Source organism: Tenebrio molitor, chromosome 4 (assembly GCF_963966145.1).
Source record: "Tenebrio molitor chromosome 4, icTenMoli1.1, whole genome shotgun sequence".
Taxonomy (NCBI): domain Eukaryota; kingdom Metazoa; phylum Arthropoda; class Insecta; order Coleoptera; family Tenebrionidae; genus Tenebrio; species Tenebrio molitor.
The window spans coordinates 7,711,934-7,726,984 of record NC_091049.1 but is presented as its reverse complement, the minus strand read 5'-3'; the positions used below and the strand labels follow the sequence as shown (position 1 = coordinate 7,726,984).

Sequence of the window (15,051 nt, the reverse complement as noted above, 5' to 3'; positions counted from 1 at the left end):
AAAGCACCTTTAATTTAGTTACGTTACAAAAGTCACATTTATGAAGGTCATGTCCAATAAATCTTTACTTGATAAACATACAAAGACAAAAACCAATCAGAATTACTTTAATTTAATGAGTAAAAAGACGTAACATTGCTTTTGAAATCAGCAATGTTAAAATGGACAAAAACTGAAAAATTAGTCAAATCGGGTTCGCGCAGAGCAAGCAACTTTGAAAGTCAAAGTCACTAGCTTTAGCTTTACTACCAACAGAAAATCAGATTTTCATGGCTTGCTTAGATGCACATTTATATGAAATTGAGTATAGTAGGGTTTTAGCACTTTTCATTAAAATGACGTCATTTTGGTGACAAAACTCACCGGTGAGAAATCTCACACGAGTCGGTGGTAGGTCGTTCCTCGGGGATTTCCTCGGGCCCAAGATGAACGACGAAATTTTCTACTAAACAATCTGCTCTTTTTGAAGATAACATTTTTGGCCAAGTACCTAAATCGTTTGCATCAAAATTCAAAGAAGAATCCGAATTTTTAAAATCCTTTGAAGTAGGTAACATTACTACTCATTTTCTTTTAATTTCATTTCGTTGCACTGGTTGTTGTTTTTTTTTTCTTGCAATATTCCTTTTCTGACATCCACAATTAACATTTAAATTTAAGAATTTTTATTATTGATTAGATTTCATTTAAAGAAAATAATCAGTTGATAGACAAAATTTTAAATGAACTTAAACACTACGCTTACAACTTTTTTGTAATATCTAGCTTTCCAGACTGTTTGTCACCATGTACTATTCCGGCCACGGAATCTTGGCCACAACTGACATTTAACTGACAAATATGTGTGAACTGGCCTTTATTGAATATAACCCAACTTTTGACTCGATAATGCCATTTCTCTGCTTTTTGATGTCATAAGAAAAACTTCAAAGTGATTTTTAATAACTGTCAACTATAGTTTATTTTTTTTAAGAACGAAGCGTTGCGGGAGATAGGAACTAAAATTGACAAATCAGATTACTCTATTTTGCACCACGTGACAAGCCTTATTTACATTGAACTATAATTACCAAATTATTTTCAAAAATATCTAATCTTTGACATTATTTTTGAAATATGTCATAATGTTTGCGTCACCGTCAAATTCTCGTGCACAAAGTCAAAGTGTCGTTTGTTGGTGGACGATTTCAGCATTTTGGTGTAGCATAATGGCAGAACAACAACCTGGTTCTGTTGTAAAAAAAAATTCCAAGGGAAAGCCAGTTAGTAGTGTTCAGAAAATAATGATACTTATCTACTCGAAATTTAGAAGCGCTCTCCAAAACAGAAATGGTAAAAAGAGTGTCTGAAGCAGCGGGAATTGGTCTGACATTAGTTTGGCAAACCATTAAGGAAATGGAAGAAACTCATGCAGTGAAATGGCCACCAAGGAAAAGGAATCGCAAAATACTTTTTATGAAGGTCTGGCAGAGGTAGGTAACAGCCCAAAAGTGTCAAAATTGCATAGGTCATGTACTTTGTCAAGAAGAGGACATGTATCAATTAGATAATATTGCAGACGAAATGGAATTGGAATTCACCGTCAACACAGGCTCGAGTGACGAATCAGATGAGCTTGAGTGAGAATTAGAAACAGGAAATGTTTCGACCGAGAACGATCTCCTTACTGATTACATAGGTAATTCAACTTGATGGTGTATTTTTCCACTGAATAAGTTGTGGATTATTATCTTCGACCACTTCTAATGAATGCAAGTTTTCACTGCATTTGTAACAAAGGATTAGGTTGTTGTTTAGTTTATTATGTATTCCAAAAGAAAATTTAAGTCCTTTTTTATGTTCTTGTTTTATTTTCAAGTAAACGTAAGATTCATCGAATGTTGTTCTTGTTCTTAATTGAATTTGTAGACAATAATTTATAATAAAATGCCAAAAAACAAATAACATTGAAATTTTCTTCGTTTTTAAAATTACCCCTTTACTATAGGCAATCAATTTTACACAATTCTAAGAATTGTATTGTGTAAATGGGGCGGCCGATGCTGATGCCACCTACTTCGTTCTTAAAAAAAACACACTATAGTTCGTCATTACAAAAGTGAATTGATTATACACAACCTCATAACGGTCGGAGTCCGTTAAGGGTGTCCGTTATGAGCCGGAGCGGCCGTTAACAATGACTAAATAACTATAGCAACGTAGATCTAAACTTTATTTTTCAACTTTTTTACAATTGGTACAATAATTAATGCTTAATGTTATGGGACACACCTTGAATTAATCGAAATCCGTATGCCACTAGCAGATGTAGACGAGATCGAAGATGATGCTTCAGAATTTTAACACCAACACAAGCGCGATTTTGCAGGGAATAACGATGACCTCACTTGCTCTGCGGCCATCCGGACATCGGTAATATCTTGATCGCAATTTTTTATTGATTTCAGTCGTTTATTTTCAACGGAAAGTTAAGCGTTGAACAAATCTGACAAACAACATTGAAACTTTTTTTTTTTCACAAACAACGGTTGACATGACGACGTCCTCCGCACACTTATTAATCATTCGTTTTTTTCGATGGCGTTGAAAAAAATGTAATTCAAAAAGATAATTGTGAACGAATCGTAGAGATATTACAAAAACTATTGTACAATACACGTCCGTTAGGGCCTTTACAGCTTCGCCAGTATTATTCGACTCGCTCTGCGAGCTCGTCTCACAAAATCTCTGGCTCGGCAGTAAAGGCTATCCTAACGGACTTCTACTGTAAAATACTATTATTCACAATCGGTTAGTAACGTACAGCTTTTCTAACCTCTTAAAGGTTAGAATTAGAAAGTGAGCGATTACTCGTGTACACATCAACCGGTCAGTAATGGTGAAAAAAGGAGTCAGTAATGAGTCGTAAGCGGTCAGTAATGAAACCCATAACTGACCTGTGGTGGCGCTACTGTCGCACCAATCGCGAAAATCTGTACGTTTTTTGCTCTTCTCGGGTAAGAGATTGAGTGTTAATTTGTGTGCGGATTCCCGCAATTCTGGGGAGGGTACACTCTATTTTACTATCGCACACTTCGTTTGTTAAAAAATGTGAGCAAATGTCAATTTGGTTTGACTTTTGTGAACTAAATTTAATACAATCTCAATCGTGCGCGCCTAAGTACTAAGTTTTAATATTTTGCCGAAATAAACGATAATATGACGGAGGTTGGTTTTTATTTATTTTTTATTATTATAATGTTGCTTGTTTTATTAAATGATTGATTGTGAATAAAATAGTATACTATGGCGGACAATAAATTTAGGCCGGCAAATTTCTGACATTTCAAAAAATTAGCATTTTACAAGAGCATTAAATCTTCGTATTGTGAACAAATTTGTTGGCAAATTTTAGATTTTCTTTTTTCTTGTAGTTTGGATGTATTTATCTGTGCACTTTAGTGGTTGAATCTCTTACTTGCAGAAAATTCTTTTGATGAAAATAACGGACAATGATTGATACAAATGTAAAGACTATCTTTATAATTGATTTCATATAAATGTTCATCAAGTGAGCTGTGCATTTGTAAAAGCACCTTTAATTTAGTTACATTACAAAAGTCACATTTATGAAGGTCATGTCCAATAAATCTTTACTTGGTAAAAATACAAAGACAAAAACAAATAAGAATTACTTTAATTTAATCAGTAAAAAGACGTAACATTGCTTTTGAAATCAGCAATGTTAAAATGGACAAAATCTGAAAAATTAGTCAAATCGGGTTGGCGCAGAGCAAGCAACTTTGAAAGTCAAAGTCATTAGCTTTAGCTTTACTACCAACAGAAAATCAGATTTTCATGGCTTGCTTAGATGCACATTTATATGAAATTGAGTAAGCTAATAAACGTCAAACAACTGACACTATTAATCAAATTTTAACGCAAAAATCGTTATTAGAGTCCAAGTTTTACCCATTTGCGATGACGTCATTATATAGTAACTTCACGTATGTTTGAACTATAGTCCAATTTTTACCCTTTTGAGGTGACGTCACGATTTTCTTCCTCGCTTTCTCTCTATTGAAACGACAGAAACAGTAAAAAACAAAATAGCCGTGCAATGGCGGCCAAAAAATTTTGTCCACTGTCATTCCACTCACATATGCTATAAAGCGACCTTTAGGAACGAATAACCTCGCTTCACATGTTGACATGTGTCAATCAAATTGTGTCTGTAATTTATGTTTTTATGGGTGACAGTAATAAATTTCAAATTTTAATTTGCAAACGTCAATCATAATGACAATAAAGCTTAAACTACACCAAATTTTTGTGAAATGATAGGAAAAAGGTGGACAACATTTTTTGTCTGCAATATGTAGTATGTTTATTTATTGCTGGTTACTTTGTGGTTATTTTATGTTCCTATCAATTTGACAATTTTTTATTTCTTTAACTTATTAGTTATTACATTGATTACAAACATAACCTTTCGAAGCAATTGTCAGAAAATTTCATAACATGGGTATGGCTTGCTTCGACTACAATCGTTTTAATACCTAACCTTATAGTTACTTATGATCAATTCAAATTAGTTTCTGATCCTAGTTTAAACATACGTTAAGTTACTAAATAATGACGTCATCGCAAATGGGTAATAATTGGACTCTAGAATCAGAAATAAATTTAGATTTATCAAAAATAACTATCAAATTTCAATTTTGTTGACAATTGCTTCGAAAAATAAAAAAAATGTCAAATTGACAGGAGCATAAAATAACCACAAGTAATCAATACCTAATAAATAAACGCATCGCATTTTTTTGTTTGTTCCTGTTGTTTCACTAGAGAAAGCGAGAAAGGAAATCGTGACGTCATCCCAAAAGGGTAAAAATTGGACCATAACTTCAGAGTTCAGAGAATGAATCTTATTTTCGTAATCCTAGGGATTATTTAGCGTAAAAAAGGTAGAATTACAATAGCGCGCGTTTTCATTACCTGTATGTACAAATCATTTCCATTACAAAAAACCTGTTATCGGATAATACTTACAACTTTTCTCCAATTGCAGAAAAGTACTTAGAACTCTGTCATTTAGACATTTATTGGAAAAAATTATAGTTTCTGTATAAATTAGTAGGGGTTTTAATATTCTATATTCAATCGTTACTGAGAACAACTAATTACCTACAGCTTGGCCATTTACTCGACGTTACTAGACGCAGGTAGTTTGGCCCAAACGACCGATACCGGGTTCGATATTGGAATGAATGGGAACAGAAAAGTTTATGAATGTATAATTGGGATAAATATTTTCCGTTTTGTGATTGCCTTTTGAGTGTCACATTCTAAGATTATATAGTTTTTAGGTTAATAATAATTAGATGATATACCTTTTTTAACTTGGGTTTCTTAATTTAATTTTTTTCAATCCATTTTCATAAAGTAAAACGCCCCAAATTAAATAAACCAAATATCTTTACATCAAAACATTTTCATTAAATTCTAATCACGGATTTTATTTCTCTATGTATTATGGTTTCATAACGTGTACCAAATTTGAACTGCATCCAACAAAATTTAATTTTTAAAGTGATAGTTTTTTGACTGCTGTACCTAGGTAATTAATTTTAACAAAAAAGTAATATACCCAATTTTTGTGGCGGTGAACAGTATTTATGCATCTATAATACTTTCATATAAATATAATTTAGTTTTAAAGTCATTTTCGTGCTTGTCATAAATGATGGGGCACCCGGTACATAGTTTAAATTTTTATACTATCCGGTAGATGTTCAATTGCATCATCAATTTGAGTCCGGTAAGTGAGTTATAATAACAATATCAGAACCGGAAAGTGTCATTAAGCAACACCTAACGGGCTGTTTTATTTTTATACATCAAATCTGATATTGAAAAGTGAAAAATACAAAAAATATTTGACAGTTTAACCTTGAAGTCGTTGGGGCTTTACGTGAATTTAGTAGGCCATTTTGTAGCCCACTCACAACAAATTAATTTGGTGTATAGATAATTAAAATCGTCCGATAAATAAGGGAGCTATGGACTCGTCTTTTTTTTGGGACACCTGTATAATTGGTGCTCGATCAAAAAAAGTGTTATATGTAGGTATTAGGTATTTTAATTACTCTCTATTATTAGAATTAGTGATTGGTTTACTTTGCTAAAAAGATAAAAAGGTTATGATACCGCACCGCGGCAATCCGGCCATCTCCTTTCAGGTATATTTTAAAAATGGGATTCATAAGTTGACCATCGCGGCACGCCGGGCCTGCCCCGAGGGTGTTCCCGAGAGCCCAGTGCACCCAGTGCAAGTATAATTGTCCGTTTACTCTAAGGTTATATTGGGGCCGTAAAAGTAGTTACCTCCAAATAAGCTGCCCCTTTGTGTGGGTTTCAGAAGCCACGCGCCCCTGCAATAAATCAAATTTTAAAAGCTGTTGGGTGGATGTACAAGGTCCGGTTTAAGGGAGAATGTTTAGTTTTATTATTTTCTGAACCGAAGTATATGGTGCCCTGGTTAATTCACTGGTCTCCTTAATAGGATTAGAACACCCCCTTGTGACTAGACCTTCATAGCTTATTTTTCAACATAATCTCTAAAAACGAAAATTTATACATTGGAATTCATATTTCCACAAATTTGCCTCAGTCCCACTCTGAACGAAACAACCAGCCGGGTTTACCTGCTGTTTACAATCACAAAATGTTTTCTATTGTAGACAAATCAACTTTTACACAATGGGATAATTCGACGGCCCCAATATAACCTTAGAGTAAACGGACAATTATATCTTCCCAGCAAAAGTTGCATTGCGGGCGTTAAGTAGTGATTATGTCAACCCGAGTTTACGACCTCCAGGGGCTGCAGGTAGTTGAGAAGTATAGTGGACTGCCTAATAACCGAATTTTACGCGTTTTGTTGAGGCTTTTGTTTATTTTTTTGCTTCCAATCTAATTTGTTTTTCCAAAAACTGTGACAGTAGCCCCATGAGATGCGTTCTTCTGAATCTAATGTACTTTTTAAATAGTCTCTAAATGAAAAATTGAGCAAAAATAAGGAAAATTACTGAAAAACGCTATTAATTTTTTTTTAAAGAATGAAGCGATTTTACAAAAAACTGAGACAGTAACCCCGTGAGATACGTTAATGTTTAACAAAAAATATAGTCGCCATAGCTTCAAACATAAAACTGTGGAAAAATAATTAGAATCCGTTTAGCGCGCTTTACCATTGCTTGGCCAACCACTAGGTAACAGCCTTAACTTACAGATCGTGACGCACTACCATAACTGATTTGTAGTACGCATTTCACTCTGGTGCACGCTTCTTTTCCCAATTTTAATTTTCATTATCGCTGTCACGATGACAAGAATGACACAAATCGAAAATGGGGTTAGTTGAACATAATGCCAGTTTCACATTTTGATGTCAAGCCAATGACAGGCCGGCCTAAATTTATTGTCCACCATAGTACAAACCTCGGCGAAAGTCCATTCCTGTGTCTCGAGAACTAGTTCACCTCGAGGGTAAGCCTCTCGGTAAACTATTGTTCTCCCGACAGGAATGGAGCACTTTCCTCCTTGGTATGTAATATTCTATTACAATATTGTAAATTCCACTTACCTTCTTAGGATTTTATTCGCAGATTTCTTTTGAAAAATGGTTAAGTAAATTTTGTTACACATATGGTGGGTGGCATAGTGGGATACGATCGGGGCGGCAAGAATTTTGTGCCAACCGCGGCGGTTGCAGATGCGCGCATAAAAAATTGAATTATCGTAATGTTTTGTATAAATTATATTTTGATAAATTTTCAATAAATAAATAATATTCTTTTACAATTGCTTTCGTGGTCAAAACGAGCGGTCAGTCATCGCCTTTTGTGCCTTCTCTGGGAGTCTTCGCTCTGGAGTCCTTCAAGTACTCCGAGGGGGCCGGCGCCAACTTCTCGTTCTTCAGGACCGGCGTGAAGTCCAAATTGTCAATCTGCAACACAAAAGTCCCCAAAACCGTCTAAAATCCTCTAGAACTGACCTGCGGTAGCGCCGAAATGATGTAGCTCCTGTAGAACGACAGGTTCGAGATGGGGTTCCCGTGGAAGGTGACGGTCTTGAGCATCTTCAGGTTCTTGAGCTTGCGCACTTGGTCGAGGCTCTCGATGCAGTTCCCGTGGAAATAGACGATTTTCAGTTCGGGGAATTTCAGGATCGACTGGAAAACGACGAGTTAACCGGCTGTGACGATTGGCGCCCCCGCACCTCGTGTATTTCCGTGATCTGGTTGAAGGAGCAGTCGAGCCAGCCGAGCTTCTCCGGAAACTCCAAGATTGAATCGACGAAAGCGTCCACGTTGCGGATGTTGCGCAGTTTGTTGTTGTTGAGCCAGACCGACCGAGTGAGGAATTTCTTGTGTTGGGCCCCGCGCTCGGGCACCCCGCCTAGGCGCGACGCGCGGGCTTGCTCCGGTCCTGTCGCTGCAATTTTTTCCTTGTGAAACTGAGGAAACGTGGCCGAGCTCACCTTCGAGAAGTTTCAGTTTTTTGAAAGAAAAATCGGCCGGTTTGCTAGTCTCTAGCTCCCGTTTTTCGTCGATTTGCATCTTGGGGCGATGACAGATGTGACAGATGGTTGCTATGGAGACGTGATTGTTGATTGTTGATTAAATGTCAAATCGGATCAAATAAATCGAACATTTTGGGAAATCAATCGGTTTATTGCGACCTACAAAGCTAAATTAGATACAAAGGGGGCGCTAGAAGTCCTCGAAGAAGGAGTCGGCGTCGAGACCCTCGAGGGCCTCCTTCCAGATGTCCCGGTCCTCCCCGCCGCCGCCTACAATCGAATTTACGGTCTTGTGATTTTGAGGCCTCAGAGGCGCCACCGCCCCCATCAACTCCTCACAAGAGACTTGCTGCACTTTGATCACCTTCACCTCGTCCGCATCTTTCCAATAAATTGTCACCAAATTATTCGAAGTGATCGTCAGATAATGATTATTATTAGCACCAGCAGTAAGCACACTGAACTGTTTTAGCACAACGACTGACCCCACCACTAAACTACTCGAGTATTCTTCGTACAAATTGTGAATGATAGTTCCTTGAATTTCGCCCGTTTCGTCTTTCAACACGACTTTAACTATTGAGTTTTTGCCGTCGAAACACTCGACGTTTTGGATTATGGCCCCCAGGAAGGGGGCTTTCCGATTGTGCAACTTATTGAGACTGGCTCTGGTTTTGATCCATTTGATGTCGAATTTTTCGACTAGTGTATTGTAGTCGCGGCTCATCTCCACCCAAGGACCCCCTTCGAATACTGACATCGACGTTTGCGAACAGGGAATCTAAAAGTGAATAATTATTTAAAGTTGTTGAAAAGTTACACCAACCTCGAGAGAGTCCGAATCGGGGCTTTCGTGTACTGACAAGTTGAAGTTCTTGCGTTCAGGTAGAAGACCCGCGGGGCCCGGGAACTTCCGCTTGACCGCATTTTTAGGTACGTTGAAAATTCTTATCTTTTTCGATGAATTTTCTGGAGGTGACTTTATCGTTCGCTCGATTTTACCGGTTCTAATAAAATTAGGTGACAAATCCTGAAGACTTGTTACAACATAACCTCACTTTCACCTGGACATACTTACGTCAATAAATGTTTTCACTTTCTTCGAAGTTTCTTCTTGGGAGGATTCTACCGGTCGCTTAGTTGTAGCAGATTTATCAGTTGTGGTCAAATTAAGCGACAAATCCTAAAAAATTACTTCTGTCACATAACCTCACTTTCGCTAAACATACCTACATCGTCGAGGTCGAAATCGAAATCAGCGTTATTTTCGAACATCCTAAATACACTTTTCACATCTCCACAAAAATATGTTTGCTTCTTCCTAGCCAAATTAATTGTAAACAAGCAGATTTAAAATTGAGCGAGGTCACTACTTTATCGACAGTTTAAAATGGCGGAACGTCGCCATTTTCAAACTGTCATGAAACACCACACTGGGGTGGGGTGAATACAGAGAAGTGACACTTCGCTTGATTTGCCAAAACCACCTTTATTGACATGACGTCATAGTACTCCCTCAACGAACTTTTATTTGCGCCAAATTTAATAATCTACTATTATCCACAGCGTCCTGTACATTTTTTTTCAGACTAAATACCAAGAAAGTATAATTGAACAAGTATTAACAGTAAATATTCAAAACACTATTAAAAGGTATTAAATACCTAAACTCGGTACAGGTTGCAACGACACACTTGTCATTTGCAACAGCATTTTTTTCATATTTCTGAACCAAATAAAGGCACAAAGGGACCAGAAAATCATAGTTTGGGTTGAATATTTTCCATATAAGTACAGTTTTAAAGTAATTTCAAATGACTAATGCCATAAAAGTGCTGTTGCAAATGACAAGTGTCTCTTTGCAACCTGTACCGAGTTTAGGTACCTTTTATTAATTTTTTGCCTTTTGTTACAAGAATATCCATTGATCATTATCAGTTTTTAAGAAAATAATGACAGAATTTACAATCTACAAAAAACAGCCTAAAAACAATTTAAATCGGCGTAAGCATCCCTGTGAAACCAAACAAAACAATATTTCAAGTAGGTAAAGTTGACTCAAGTTGCATAAAACCACTTTGCAACTGACCTTCGAAAATTTACATAGTGTAAGGTGACTGGTTGCAGTATGTAACAGAAGTTTTGTTAGTGTGAATTTTATAACGACCTTTTTTAGTAACTTTTTAGTAATTATTTATTTGAGGTTAGGTACAGCATAAATAAATTAGAAGAACATGTTAAGTTGCTATTTTTGTCCATTTTTTGGTTGAAGATGGGGCCAAACGAGTTTTCTACCTTTTTTTAATGTAGAATTGATAATCGCCAAGTGCCTGCCAAATTAATTTTATTGTTTTAGTACTTTCGGAATTGTTCCAATAAACTAACAACAAAACAGACGAATCGGTCAAGGAATTGCGTATTTTAGGACATAAATGTGCAATGTCAATTCTTGCAGATCCCCTGTTATGTTTTTTCTGACATGAAAGAAGATTTCAGATGAAGTGAGCAGTAAGCTTAACTTGTACTGTTCCCATCAGGATTGGAATAATTAAAGGTGGCACAAGTTGAGTAGAAACGATAAAATATAAATTCAAGCCACTTTGAAATGCCCCAAAATATAATACCTTTAATAAATGTATTACGTAATTATCAAATTAGGAACTAAAATTTTTCAAAGGATGGCCGTCACAGACTTGTCCTAATAAGGGCAGATTTTCAAGACATTCGGATCTAAATCAAATTATCCAGCGAGCCTTAAGTTCTATCCACATTTTCTCCTCTCTTGAACCATGTGGCCTCTTGAGAGATGATGGTAAAAGACCTGATGGTGGTACACTCATTCCATGGAGTAAAGGTCAACGCCTAATATGGGATGTAACATGTGTTGACACTTTGACTGATTCTTACATAAGAAAAACTTCCATAATTGCAGGATCAGCTGCTGAAGAAGCAAGTAAACGAAAACATGACAAATATCAAAATTTAAAGTCTGCAAATTATATTTTTAAAGCATTAGTTTTCAAAACATTAGGTCCATGGAGTTTGGAATGTAATACATTTATCAATTACTAAAATTTACACAAGTAGGTCTGACTTAATTTCTTAAAAAATTACAACATATGTTTTTGAAAATATACATTACATTAATACTTATTTAATTACTAGATCACTTTTTACAATACCTGATAAGCTTAAATTTGTGAATGAAACGTGGAGTTACCAAAACGACAAGCTGCAAATCATTCAGTCACACGTTCATCAAGTACCTTCGCCCATTTCTTCTTCATTCTCTCCTCTCACATGATCATCACTCTCATTCATTCCTATTTCGACGATAATAACTTCAGGAGCTTCACTTACATCGTACTCACATAAGTTGGCTACATTTTCACTCATATCAGAATTACCACTTACTTGCATATTTGAATCACCTATTTGCTCGTGGTCACTAAATGACAAAACATCACTGGCAGATTCAGACAATGATGCTTCATCATCAGAATCATCTGAATCTGCTAGTAATATTATGATCGGAGGAATATCTCTGTAACTAAAATTACCCATTAGTTTTTGCCAATCTTGTGTGATCAATTTTTCACAATGAGTTATGCTATCACTCCACATTTTTTGAGTATATCCTGATAGCGCTTCGTCCCATACATCTTCTACTGCTTTTTTTTTGGAAGGTTGTGATTGTTGTGAACTAATACCTATTTTTATTATAATAAGGCTTGCAGAATCCCCAAACCAGCTCAATAGGATTGTATTGACAGTTATAAGGTGGGAGTCTCAACACTTCAACACTTTGAGTATGTAATAACTCGTCAATTTGGTATTTTTTGGTGCCAATGCGTGATCTAATAATAGTCATTAATTCTTTTTTTGTTAATTAATTTCATACTAAAGGGAATTTTGCGTTCAGTTAGCCAAGATTGTAAATTTAATTTGTTCCAAGAATAGGTAGGGGGACGCTCTACAAGCACCGAATGATACGGGGCGTTATCCATTACCACAACAACCTTTTGGTGGAAGCATTGAAGCGATGGAACTAATTGTTCTTCTACCCATTTTTTGAATAACTCCCCGTTCATCGTTTTATGATAGTCGGCACTATCAATATTGCTGTTTAAAAGGAATTTGCAACCTTCCAAAAATCCAAATTTACAGCCTGCGTGGAGAACGGTAAAACGCTTACCCTCAGTGACTGTAATTTTTTTAGGCATAGTCCTCCTGTCATTTTCATTTAACCACCGTCTTATTGGCGCACCGTTTTGGTATATCCACGTTTCATCCAAAAAGACAAATAAAGCATTTTCTTCTTTATATTGTAAATATTTCCGCAAAAACTTAATTTTCAATGATTTTAACCTGGGACTTTCGATTAAGATTTTTCGGTTATTTACTTTTTTATATTGATAACCCATTGTTTTGACAATAGATCTAAATGTTGTTAAGCTTCCGATATAGTCCAATTCATTTTTGGCATAATGGTACAAGTCTGCCATGGTAAAATATTTATTGTTCTCGTTCAGCCGATAAATATGATTATTTAGATCTTGTTTAAAATCATATTTTTGAAAGAATTCGGACTTAGGTTTCTTTCCTTGTTTAGGATGGGAAAAAGGTATTCCGGATTTATGCTGGGACATTATGGCATGGACAGCACTTCTTGAGCACTAGAAAAAGCAAATATTAAAGGAAAGGACACAAGTTTTTGAAATTGGACCCAAAAGAGAATCAATTTTTGCATAATAAATAAAAAGATGAAAAGATCCTGAATTGAAGGCGTAATGTAATGTAAATCTGATTTTTGAATGCTGTGTTGATGACGATGTAAAGTCTAAATTTAAGAATAAAGAGTTGTTCGTGAGCTATTGTAATATAAAACACATAAAATGGATAAATTGCATTGTATGTATGTATGCTTGTATTGTAATTAAATCAACCGTTCATACCGCAAAAATATTCTGAACTTTCGATTCAAGTTGACGTTGGGAAGCTTCCGGGTATGCAGATTGCAATTCTAACGTGCATCTCACAAGCGATTGTTTCATATGCTTTGATAGCACAAGTCGTTTTGGATCCATTGCTTCTAATTTTATTGCAAATTGTAATTTATTTCAATAAATGCCGCAAATGAATTTAAATGTCAAAATTGTTGACAAGTTTAAATTTCAGCAATGCTACCAACAGTGATTCTTCAAAATTACCAAACACGATGAGAGCTAATACCAACCTAATTTTTCATCTATGGTTTTTTGCAACTTGAGTCAACTTTAGGTACCAAAGTCAATGTAAAATTGGTTCTCATAGCGTGTACTGTTTCCCATAACGCGCGAGGTGGTGACATCTACCGATATTTTGACTTTTTTCCGGACGCAGAGTTTTGAGCGATTGGCACGACTTGTTATTACGATCAGCGCAGACGACGCAAAAATGTTTACTTTCCTCGATTTAGGGATTTTTGTGGCGGTTGGTAATGTCTTAATTTTAAAAGTGAAAATTTTATCAAGTCTTCAAAGTCGCCTTTTGTTTTATCCAAATTCTGTCACAAAACACGAATATGGAAGATAATCTTTCATGTACGCCCGCTGAAAAGTACGTGAAATTGCCAAAAATACGGTCGCGAATTTGTTGCCTGATAAATCCTGATAAATAATTCTTTGTTACATTTTGTAATTTTAACTGACACGCATGACGGATCAAGCTTTGCCAACCTAAAAATTTTCGTAAAATGTTCCGTGAAATAATGGCTATAAGAACATCCCAGATGATGACGTCGCGTTCGTTAATATGTCTATTAGAGAATCAAAATGGAGGCAAATTACAAAAACTACTATTGTGTTATATGTATTCTTGATACCATTTCATATTTGGGACAAATGTTTTTCATAAGCCTTTTTTATTTACATGATCCAAGGGTTCCATGTCAAGGCACATTTCTTCAACAATTAACTTTGTTATCTCTTTTGCTCGAGGATGGTCCGAGCTGTATGAAGCAGATCGTGAAAATATTTCCGTAATTGTTGCTTGTTTTTTCGCTGGAGAAGGGCCTTCCATATCTGTCAAACATTCCTCGCCAAGGGTGACTTTTTCTAGAACTTCCGGGTGGAACCGTTTACGTGGGCCCACATATTAGTGGTAGTCCTTTTGATGCTGCGTTTTCCCTCCTCGAGAAATTACAGCTTTGCAATATCTACAGGCCGCTTTATTAATGTCATCCATATTTTTAGTAAAATATTTCCAAATTTCACTAGTGCAGAGGCTATGATGCGAGTGCGAGAGAGACAGCACACAAAAATAATAATAATGTTGATACTAATCAAATTATCAATCAATATAAAGTCCATTCACGTTGGATTTTCTCTGCCAAATTGTTCTCACGTTGCAAGCCTGCGCCTCCTTTCCTAGTAATTTTTACATTATCGTGTTTTATTCGTGATAGAGCGATTGAGAGCGATTTGACGTCTTTAATTTTGAATGTTA

General features: G+C 35.9%; 2 protein-coding genes and 1 long non-coding RNA gene across 5 annotated transcripts; 1 reads left to right on the top strand and 2 right to left on the bottom strand.

The window, feature by feature from the left end:
• Positions 1–7,786: 7,786 nt before the first annotated feature.
• Positions 7,787–8,655, bottom strand: LOC138128491 (leucine-rich repeat-containing protein 51-like). The gene is made up of 4 exons (XM_069044704.1): positions 8,524–8,655; positions 8,263–8,477; positions 8,039–8,215; positions 7,787–7,990 (listed from the first exon to the last, which is right to left on the bottom strand). The coding sequence occupies exons 1-4, from the start codon at positions 8,600–8,602 to the stop codon at positions 7,871–7,873; spliced, it is 591 nt and encodes a 196-aa protein (XP_068900805.1). The 5' UTR covers positions 8,603–8,655; the 3' UTR covers positions 7,787–7,870.
• Positions 8,656–8,695: 40 nt separating this feature from the next.
• Positions 8,696–10,263, bottom strand: LOC138128490 (homologous recombination OB-fold protein-like). The gene is made up of 4 exons (XM_069044703.1): positions 9,799–10,263; positions 9,644–9,748; positions 9,392–9,595; positions 8,696–9,346 (listed from the first exon to the last, which is right to left on the bottom strand). Exons 1-4 carry the CDS (start codon positions 9,838–9,840, stop codon positions 8,756–8,758), a joined length of 942 nt encoding a protein of 313 aa, XP_068900804.1. The 5' UTR covers positions 9,841–10,263; the 3' UTR covers positions 8,696–8,755.
• Positions 10,264–10,322: 59 nt separating this feature from the next.
• On the top strand, positions 10,323–13,435 carry LOC138128494 (uncharacterized). 3 transcript variants are annotated; one of them, XR_011158714.1, is made up of 3 exons: positions 10,323–10,691; positions 10,742–10,871; positions 10,922–13,435. It is a non-coding gene; the product is annotated as an uncharacterized lncRNA (long non-coding RNA). The 3 variants fall into 3 exon arrangements; XR_011158715.1 differs by having other exon boundaries at positions 10,408–10,871; positions 10,922–11,648; positions 13,178–13,435; XR_011158713.1 differs by having other exon boundaries at positions 10,323–10,871.
• The last annotated feature ends 1,616 nt before the right edge of the window (positions 13,436–15,051 follow it).

Coding starts and splice junctions, on each gene's coding strand:
- LOC138128491 (XM_069044704.1), bottom strand. CDS start 8,602: ATGCAAATCGACGAAAAACGGGAGCTAGAGACTAGCAAACCGGCCGAT. Junction 8,478..8,523: donor AAAACTGAAACTTCTCGAAG/GTGAGCTCGGCC, acceptor AAAAAATTGCAG/CGACAGGACCGGAGCAAGCC. Junction 7,991..8,038: donor TCATTTCGGCGCTACCGCAG/GTCAGTTCTAGA, acceptor TTTGTGTTGCAG/ATTGACAATTTGGACTTCAC.
- LOC138128490 (XM_069044703.1), bottom strand. CDS start 9,840: ATGTTCGAAAATAACGCTGATTTCGATTTCGACCTCGACGAT. Junction 9,596..9,643: donor AAGTGAAAACATTTATTGAC/GTAAGTATGTCC, acceptor ACAAGTCTTCAG/GATTTGTCACCTAATTTTAT. Junction 9,347..9,391: donor CCGATTCGGACTCTCTCGAG/GTTGGTGTAACT, acceptor ATTCACTTTTAG/ATTCCCTGTTCGCAAACGTC.